Source organism: Neopsephotus bourkii, unplaced genomic scaffold (genome assembly GCF_033783945.1).
Source record: "Neopsephotus bourkii isolate Nb327-2 ecotype Australia unplaced genomic scaffold, CSIRO-AGI_Nbou_v1 NB_1350, whole genome shotgun sequence".
Taxonomy (NCBI): domain Eukaryota; kingdom Metazoa; phylum Chordata; class Aves; order Psittaciformes; family Psittacidae; genus Neopsephotus; species Neopsephotus bourkii.
Window position 1 is genome coordinate 1,765,007 of NW_026901829.1, and position 10,217 is coordinate 1,775,223.

General features: G+C 40.2%; 1 protein-coding gene across 1 annotated transcript in view; it reads right to left on the reverse strand.

The window, feature by feature from the left end:
• Window positions 1–9,997, reverse strand: part of F5 (coagulation factor V) — a 33,426-nt gene extending 23,429 nt beyond the window's left edge. The window contains exons 1-6 of the mRNA XM_061366626.1: window positions 9,323–9,997; window positions 6,231–6,322; window positions 4,682–4,804; window positions 3,411–3,623; window positions 2,162–2,305; window positions 338–559 (exon numbers count right to left, since the gene is read on the reverse strand). Coding sequence (XP_061222610.1) covers window positions 338–559; window positions 2,162–2,305; window positions 3,411–3,623; window positions 4,682–4,804; window positions 6,231–6,322; window positions 9,323–9,483 — 955 coding nt within the window. The 5' untranslated portion in view covers window positions 9,484–9,997. The remainder of the gene's footprint in view (window positions 1–337; window positions 560–2,161; window positions 2,306–3,410; window positions 3,624–4,681; window positions 4,805–6,230; window positions 6,323–9,322) is intronic.
• Window positions 9,998–10,217: the final 220 nt, after the last annotated feature.

Consider the following 10,217-nt stretch of genomic DNA (forward strand, 5'->3'; position numbering starts at 1 on the left):
AACAGCAAATGTTTTCATCCCATCGAGTGGCCCTCAGCTCTTCCCCAGGAACAGGTAGTTCCTTACTCATTTTATAATGGTGCTTATCTAAACAACTCAGAGAGACTTAGACACTGGAGTGACACTGATTCACTGTTGCTCTGTGATCTGCACACAGCAATAAAGCAGCAGATAAAAGTGCCTTTTAGTTCATTATGCACTTCTCATTCCAACAGAATGCCCTGGTCTCCAGTGGTTTCTGAGTGAAATAACAACCATCTGAAATACAGTAACTGTACCATTGCAGAACAGCAGAAGCCTTTGGGGCACGTTGCCTAATAAACAGATGTTCCCTTGCCTTGCAAGTGCTTTTGGACAAGAGAAGATATGAGCCACCTTCCTTCCTCAGTCACTGTGATGTTTACTGTGGTTGATGCTCCTCCTAGTAGGTTAACAGTAGAAACTCGTCGTTGTCTTTGCTCCATGGACTGGCCATTGATATGAATGGAGAAAATTTCTGGCTTGGAACTCATTCCTATCAAATGCAAGCTAATGTTGTCATATGCACAAGCTTCTAAATCTGAAAGAGACACCAGAGTAGGGTTCAGAATACAGTCAAATCATGCAAGTTTCCTATGCGAACTAGGTCTATACTGAGGCTTTGCTCAAAACATTAAATAAAAAATATCTGACTCCTGTGATCAGTGTTCGTAACAAGAGGAAGTTTCAGAAGCTTGCCAAGGGAACAGATACCAAAATCCTCTATGTCAGGGGAAGATAGGTGCTTAAATCTTACATACAAATGACAACCTGAGTTATAGTGAGGTGGGAAAGAAGGAAAAACACCAGAAGCTTATTTTGGAAAGCTGATTTGTCCTTATTTACAAAAAAGAGGAGGAGAAAGGGGAGAGGAAGGAAAGGGGAGAGGAAGGAAAGGGACTTAAAATAGTCTTTTGTATTTGCTCAATGGACTGGATAGAGATATGAAAGTAGCTGCTTAGGAGAACTAGGGGAAAATACTAGTGACAGAATAGAATCATAGAATAGTTGGGGCTGGAAAGGACCTTAAGATCATCGAGTTCTAACTCCCCTGCCATGGGCAGGAACACCTCACACTAAACCATGCCACCATGCTCTGTCCAACCTGGCCTTGAACACTGGCAGGGATGGAGCATTCACAACTTCCCTGGGCAAGCCATTCCAGTGCTTCACCACCCTAACAGGAAAGGACTTCTTCCTTATATCCAATCTAAACTTCCCCTGTTCAAGTTTGAACCCGTTACCCCTTGTCCTGTCACTACAGTCCCTAATAAAGAGTCCCTTCTCAGCATCCCTATATGCCCCCTTCAGATACTGGAAGGCTGCTATGAGGTCTCCACACAGCCTTCTCTTCTCCAGGCTGAACAGACACAACTTTCTCAGCCTATCTTCATAAGGGAGGTGCTCCAGTCCCCTGCTCATTCTTGTGACCCTCCTCTGGACTTGTTCCAACAGTTCCATGTCCTTTTTATGTTGAGGACACCAGAACTGTACACAATACTCCAGGTGAGGTCTCACAAGAGCAGAGTAGAGGGGCAGGATCACCCCCTTCGACCTGCTGGTCACACTCCTTTTGATGCAGCCCAGGATACGGTTGGCTTTCTGGGCTGCAAGCACACACTGAAGCCAGCTCATGTTCATTTTCTCATCGGCCAGCACGCCCAAGTCCTTCTCCACAGGGCTGCTCTGAATCTCTTCTCTGCCCAACCTGTAGCTGTGCCTGGGATTGCTCCGACCCAGGTGTAGCCCATTACAACTTTCCTAGTCTTCCCACAAGGTAACTGACTTTCCACTTCCAGGAAGTTCTTCACTTAGTATGTTCTAAATGCTGTAAAACCAGCAGTTCACTTAAACACATCACTCTTTCCCCATCAGCTGAGTAAAAAAAGTGAGGTATTTATGTTTTTATAGTTAATAACCCTGTTCTTTGTGCAGAACTCTTCTTAGACGTAATCTTGTTGTTATCAGCAGTGACTTCCTTCCAGCAGCACAGTTTCTCTTCTAGGGTTTAGATGCTTACAGACATGTTCTAAAAAAAGCTGTAATCCATGCCTCCCCGTTCCTGTTCCCTTGCACAAAAAGCAAAAGGTAATACTCAGTCTTCATCAATGTTAGTTTCCTTTCACATTAGCCTGAATAGTACCTGGTAATGTTCCATCAGTATAGCCATTAATTGTGTACTTGAGTGATCCTGATTTTTGCCAGCTCTTGTCTTCATCAAACACACCAAACATCAGTACATACTCCTTATCAAAAAGTTTCTGTGACCCATCCTCATTTAGGCTTCCTATGACGAAGAAACAACAGATCTTGGTTTGAAGCTTAAATAAAGTAGTTTTCATATCAATGTAGTTGCATCAATATGTATCTAATGAGCTTGCTTCACCTGTTAGTATGCACTGACTGTACCTGACCAAAACAAGACCTTAAAGATGCTTATAAGGTTCATTTTATTTCTGGAAGTACTTTTGGGTTGGGTAACCATGAAATCAAAAGTCTGTAATATTCCAGAGGAGATTAAACAACAGGCAGCAAATTGTCTCAAGACTATTCTGGCAATATGTTGTAGGGATCGCCTTAATGAATGGGAGTGTTAAACAGCTGTCTGTCCACGATCAGATGCTGGCCTCTCTTTTGAGACTGTGAGGCAAGGAGAAGGATGATGGCACAGTCACCTACAGAGCAAACACTGCCTTTTCAAGCTATACTGAGGTCATCAGCTCCTTTAAAATGAATAAAGTCAACCACTCAGCAAACAACCTTTACATAAACTTTGACAAATACTGCTGAACTGGATCAGTTATAAGAAACCATCTGGTCGAGTTTGTGATACAGGTGTAATTTCTATCAACAATTATAATTAATTCTGGACATGCCACACAGAACAAGTGCCATTTTACTGGTTCTTTCTGTAGACTGCTCACATCAAAAACTTCCATTTGCTACTTTCAATACACAGTCCAGGACTAAAACAGACAACCTCCTGAACTGCATGAACTAAAAATTTGGGAGCTTGTTGATTATTCTACTTGGGAAGAGACACTGGCAGTGGAAGCAGTTATCTTTAATGTAATCCTTCTTATTTATGAGAGGCTACAGGGCAAGAAATTTAAGGCCATGTATTTAGCAGTAAAGCAACTGAAAATGCAACCAGTTCAGGCAAATGTATCTAACAGTAGCACTCTCTGTCCATCCTATAAAGCTAGGATGGATCTGCATGAAAGCTGGCATTTAAAAACTTTAACATCTAAAAGAAAGATGTTCAAAAACATTTACTGTACACTGCATGTAAAGATGTGGAAAGGAAAATAATATCTCTTTCCCATTATCATACAACCTTATTAAGAAATGAAACTATGATACCTTATAGTAGTCTTAAAGCATTTCATTACCTTTCTTACAGATAAGCAGTGCCCCAATCAGACCAGAGTTAAAATCCATTGCCATGTTCTCATGAGAATAATATGCATAAGTAAGACAAGGAAGGTCAGCTTCTCTTGGACCAACTTCTTCTGTTATATCCCACACATATGTGTAGACCTGGCCTGGAAGCACAGCATCATCTCGTTTTTCTACAGATGATGTTCGGTCATCATAGAGGGAGCCTGCCAAGAAAAGAGTCAGTAGAGTGGCATGAAGACAAAGAGCAATTAAAGCATCTGGAATATTCTCTGACAACCAGTTCATAAAACCATTGGGCAGACTAGCATTGCCTTGCTGCCTCAGACCTTTTGTGCACTGAGCAACCAGGTGGCAGTAATGGCTCATATCTATACCTACCATATCCAACAAATCTGCAATATGACAAAGGTGAGACAGAATCAAAATCCTAGGTGCAAAAGGCACATTATAGTGTGCCTTTTATTATAACAATAGTCAAACTGAACTGCTTATCCCTTCCAATAAGATGTTCTGTTCAACTCCATGTTACGAAACTTTTTTTGTACCAACACAACAAAGCCTTTAATAAATTTGTGAACTGTATGTCAGCATTCCGGCTCAGCACCCAGGGCAGGGCAATCTAAGAAGTATGTGAAAGCTCACTCTGTGCTAGTCAATTTGGTCACAGTTAATGATCTCTTTCTGCTAGTTTCATGAGGGTTTCAGGACCAAAACACCACAAAGCTGAGAATGAAATGCGGATTACCAGAACAACATGATCAGCACTGTTAACCTGCCTTTCCCAATAATGCCCTGATGTAAGCTATTGCAAGGGATTTGGAAAAGTTGTGTGGGGTTTTTTTGAGACCTGTATTTAAGAGTTTTCATGTCCTGAAAAAGAGTATTTTGCAGTTAGATGGGCATTGGACCAGCTGACCTCCAGGGGTGCCTTCCAACCTCAATCACTCTGCGATTCTATGAAATTTCTGGAACTTGATGATCTTCAGGTCCTTTCCAACCCTAACTATTCTATGATTCTATGAAACAGCATTTGCACACAGGGAGTTGGTCAGGAGACTGCATGTCAGATGAAACTCATCTTTCTGGTGTTCCACTGATGAACAAGAAAGGAGCTAACAACAGGAGTGAAGTTTTAATCCAGGATCAACAGATACTTGTGTTACACATATCCTCAAACACTGGTCTGGGCCCCTCTCAAAATTTCATGTAGTAGTCCACAAGTAAATGAACAAAACACAGATATTTTTTTTTTAGTATTTACCTTCTGCATTTTTGCTGTACAATATGCCTTGGGGATGAATACTGACTGGCTTGTCAGCCATATTCTTAAGATGAACTACTAAAGTATCTCCCACTTCAGCATGCAGAGTTGGTCCCAGAAGTCCTGTAGTTATTCAAGATAAAGAAAATGTAAGCAAAACAGTGTGTTTAGTGAAATTAAAAGTTTTCTTCTCCCAGAGAGGGAACATGAACTCTCAAAGTACAAGTTGCTAAATGAATACAGGCAGAGAATATACCACCGCAATGAAGATTTATGCTTAAAAAGGCATGTGGGGATTTAAAACCTGCAGGCTTATAGTCAGGAATGTTATAAATTGTGTATCTGGCAAAGGGCACTTAGAAATCACAAGAAAATGGTAGACTTAAAAAAAACCACCACAACAAACAAAAAAACCCAAACAAACAAAAAAGAAAGTTATTTCCAGATACAGCAAATTTATCAAAAAGCTCATGTTGAGCTTCATTGGGAATTTCTAGGAATCATTCACACACAATTAACAGTTTTAGGAAGGCAGACATTTTATAGTTTAAGAGTTCAGGGAAAGGCATTCAAGAACATTTGAGTAGCAGTCTCAATGCCAGAGGTCACAGAACAGAAAGATCTTTCAAAACCCAAGTGTTACCTAAAGAAATAATAAATTACATGCTGCAAATTTCTTGAGGCACTGCCTGCTAAAGGTTTCAAGGGGGTCTTTTATCCCCACTCCCCATGTTGTAAGAATAAGCAATGGAAAAGATCTGCTAAAACTACCTTTGTCTTATTTGCCTCTTTTCTTGTAAACCATTTAGTAACTTTCTTTCTCTGAAGAGAAAAAAGCAGTTTCAGGTAACACTGAAGAACAAAACTGGAGGGAATCAGATCATAGATTAGGTCTTTCAGGGCAACTTATAACAACTTCATATCACCAGCCTCACACACACACATTTACTTTGAAATCTAAATCTGAACATCTAATATCTGAAGTCATATTATCTATTAATAGCAAACACAGAAACACTATGTAAGTACTCTGCATAAGTACCAGAACACAAGTAGTATATTTCAGAACACAAGTAGTATATTTATGTACGGCATAAATAGAAGAACTTGCCTCCAACCACTTAAAAGTGTCTTCAAGCAGTAACAGATGCAAAGTCAAGGGGACATCTTTCACACTCAACCTTACAGATTTTCTTTTCCTTTCCAACGATTTATCAGAAAATATTTAGCCTCAGGCCTTACGCTCATTCCATGGGAATTTCTAGTGTCACCACTGTGACTGTGCCATACCTGTCTAAATGTGTACAGGAACTCGCCTCAGATGCTGAAAACAAAGGGAACAACTTTGTATCATGCAATTAATTTGCAAATAGCACTAAGCCTCTGAAAATCCAACCTCTCTATGGCCTTTGAAAGCCTGGTGCACTGCAGTGACCTCATCCCCTTTGCCTACTTGGTTTAGGTGAAAAACAGTGAACACAAAAATACAAGCTTGTAACTGGCTTTGTAACAAGCAACAAACTTATTCAGACATTTCCTTCCTGTTTACCTGCAAATTTCTTTGCTGGCTTTTCTTTTTTAAAATCCACTTCATATTCTCTGTAAGAAATTTTCTTAAACACTGGATCTGAATGTTCCAATCTGAAACCAGAGTTAAAAAAAAAAAGGAATTAAAATGACAAGGACTCCCAGAAATGCCATTCTGTTTAATAGATTATCTCTGGAAACAAATCCTGGAATCAAATTTAATCACTTGCATGTTTTGCTGAAGGCAAGGCACACAGTCCAACTCTTTGTAGTGTCTTCCCCTTTCTTTCTTACTCTACTGAATCTGTGATGTCCCTGAGGTAAGCCACTTCACACTGGACATTCGATTACAGTACCTAGCACAATTTACCCTTGATTTTGCTGATGGTTTCTATAGGTCCTTTTGATTCTGAACATGTCTTTGTTTTGTCCATTTAAGACACAGAGGAATATGTCTTGACCATGATATCTTAACCTAAAAAGCATCTGACAAAACACAGTGAAAGAAACTTGAATTTCTATTTACGCATCCCCATGCCTGAACTTCAAAAATCACCGCAAAGGTTCTACAACAGCATTAACAGCAAGTTCCTGCTGCAGCAATGAGGTGAAGGCAAGCATGAAACTGTTCCCTGACAACTACAAATCTCACAGCAAGTCAGAAAATTGCTTTGTGAGAAACACTGCAAGCAGACCACACACCACTTTCCTAGAAAGTGCAAGCAGAAGGAAAACAGCACACAATACTACTAGAATGGAAATAATGATGAGAAGAGAGCTGGAGGGATAATAGCCTTTCTCATTTATTGGTTGATTTCTTACAGTATGTATGATGACGGGATCCAACAGTAATTCCACTTGCTTTTTTACAATGCCCCCTTAGGCACATTTGATAGTAGGGAGCTGATGGGCTGCTCATGCAGAGAGGCTGGGCAGAAATAACACAGTGAACTTGCTTCAATGACATCCAGGGTCCATAAGGGGGAGATCTCTTTTTGTAGAGGTCTTCTGTGAATCCCTCTGAGACACTCACACCAGAAGTCAGGCAGAATCAGCTCATGTTCCAATCCATTCCCCTCTCTTTAAAGACACTGATGAAATTTAGTTCCACTCTTTAAGGAGGACCCAATCCACAAACTTCACTGACAAGTGTTGCCCTAATGTGGCAATGTTCAACAGAATATGCCATAAGACTATGGGGTGGAAGAGGAAATTGATCATCAGCACCAATTGTATAGCATGTTCTAAGGAACAAAGTGTGCAGCTTGATAACACTTTGGAAATCTCAGGCTATGCAAGCAGGTCTAATTACATAACTTTTGGGAACAGCAGCAGCAACACTGCGAGCATAGATAATACATTTTCATTTTGCTCTTAAGTGTCTTTTAAATACCACTTGCATGTGGTAGCAAATCTTTACAAAGATAAGATGACTGACTCTAGAAGTGTCTTCTTCTAGCCTGTATGACTGGAAAATTAAGGAAATAGTTCAGGAAGAACCCATTTGCTTTTCAGCCTCTCTTCAGTTATTTAGAACCAATGCAGCAAAGTACCAGATTTCTACACTGTATTTAGATGTTCAGCTACTACTGAAATCAGAGCAAGTTACGCAGCCAACCTCCACAGTGAGTAGCTTTGTGGCTTGGGGGTTTTTGTTTGGGGGTGGGTTTGGGTATTTTGTTCTTGCTTGTTTTTGTTTTTTTCCCTTTGTGTGGTTGGTTTTGAGTAGAATCTCTGTATGTTCTACAAAGTTCATCAGACCCATTTAGGATGTGACTTACTCTCAATACTTATGAGAGATATCTCAATAGGCACTGTGTATGAAAAACCCTAATCAGAGTTTCAACAGTCTATCCACAATGTGATGTTTAATGAAACAGCAGCTGATGCTTACATTGATGCATCCAGTGCAGACGAGAGTGAAGTTCTAACTACTAAATTCACGTGCCCAGGTCAACACTTAAATGGCATTTGGCTTCATATTAGTGCATTTAAATCATATTTTCTTCTGTCTTGCCTGTTTGACATTATGCTTTTATAATCTGTATTAAACTTCCAGGTGGAGTTTTAGAAATCACAGAAACTTTATTTTAATTAAGTCTTGAAAAAAGAATAAAGTCTAAATCTGAATCGGAAATGTCCTTTCTGTAACATCCAGAAAGGCAATACATATTAAAAAAAATAAATAAAACCCCCAATCTGAACTGTAATGAAGAAAACAAGCCATCCACTAATATACAAAAATCCAGTAGTTCCCAAATACACTCTTCAGTGTAGTAGAACAAGTAATTTGTATCATTTCATGTCACTTCATGGACAAATAAAAGCTGTGTATGGTGACTACAGTGAGCACAGCATAAAAATGAAGCCTAATTTAAACAGATTTCTAAATTACATCAAGCTCCATCATCAGTAGCATTGCACTTGCAGTGTTTATAATCTTAATAATAGTGGCAATAGAAGATATTTATATGCTTGATTGGCATATGTGTGTAGGCTGGACATTCTTCAGTGGTGTCTGGAAAAAAAGTACTTAATGAAGTTCAGCAATGCCTGATCCTACACACTTTACCAGCAGAACTCAGGATAGCCATTTCACAAAAACTACTGAGCAACTCAGAAACAACACAGCTAGTTCCAAAGTTCATTGGGCTCTGATTTAAGTGAAAGTGATAGTATCCACAGTGGAACGTATTTATTCCTTCAGCAAATTCTAAAGTCTGAAAGCTCTCGAAATCTCACCAAACCATGGCTCAACTTAACATTGGTCAAAACCTATATGCCTAAAACAATTACACAAAAAACCCCACAAACAAACAACCCAAAACAAACATCAACCCATACAAAAAGATGACACAGCAAGCCCTGGAAGATACTTTACAAAAATGCTCTGAATACGTAATTCTATCCACTAATGAGAAATAAAAAGGAGCTTTTAATACTTCACTGGCTCCAGCCCAAATCATGCTGTTTAAAGTCACACAAGTTTCTCTGAAGTCAACAGATAAGGCTCTAAAGTCCTCCTGGGCTCTAGAATCCCTCAGGAGATGGCAGAAAACACTTTCAGTCACAAGAGAGGGGTAGTTTCATCGTCATTGTCCTGTACGTTGTTACCTGGACTTTTCCTCAGGTTCCGGTTTGTAGCTCCAGCTAGTGATCTGAGCAGCTATATAGTGCTCCCTGACCTTCACTGCTCCCACCACATGCTTCTCTGAGTCTGGCCACCATGAACCGAGCAGAAGGAAGAGAAAAAGGCACATGCAGCGAAGTGTCATGGTACAGATGCCTGTGGATGCTGGTCTGGAAGTCAAGGCAGAAACCACTGCTTTTATTGCTGTTGCTGCTTCTAACTTCCCCTTAGAAATGAAATATTTGTGATGCAACAGGGTAACAGCATTTGCTATGCTCAGGTCATTGCTCTTCACCTCTGCCTCCCCCTTACTGACTGGGATCCAGTAGAGATAAACTGTTTAAACTACCTTCCTTCCCCTCCTCCACATCATCTTCAGTGAGAGACAAGCACCAAGAAGCAGCAGCTCCAGCCCCACTACAGGCTGTGGTTGAGTCATTGTCTACTGAAGCAGCACGATATCAGAGGTAGAAGCAATTACTTACAATTGCAGGATGTTTGACTTGCATGGTTTGGAAGAAGAGGGGCATATTTTCTATCTTCCAAGAAAACAGAAACCTGGCATTGATGGCAGTGATGGAAATTTCCCAGTTAGATGCTACACCTCCTAAGAAGTGATTCCCACTTAGAAAGCAAAATGTTGAGGGATTAGGTGTGAGGACTAGAAATGGATGTAGAACTAAATCTAGTTAAGCTCACCTTATACTGCATACTTGTAAGTAACTCTTTCAAACACAGCGTCAGCTTGTTTGGTTCCCACTACACTCTTAAGTACCTCAGGTAATGGATAACGAACAGGCTTCTCAGTGGCAGCTAATAGGTCAGCCTGAAGACTTGCCCATAGTGCGAATCCATCTAATCTAGTCTTGATTAGGATCT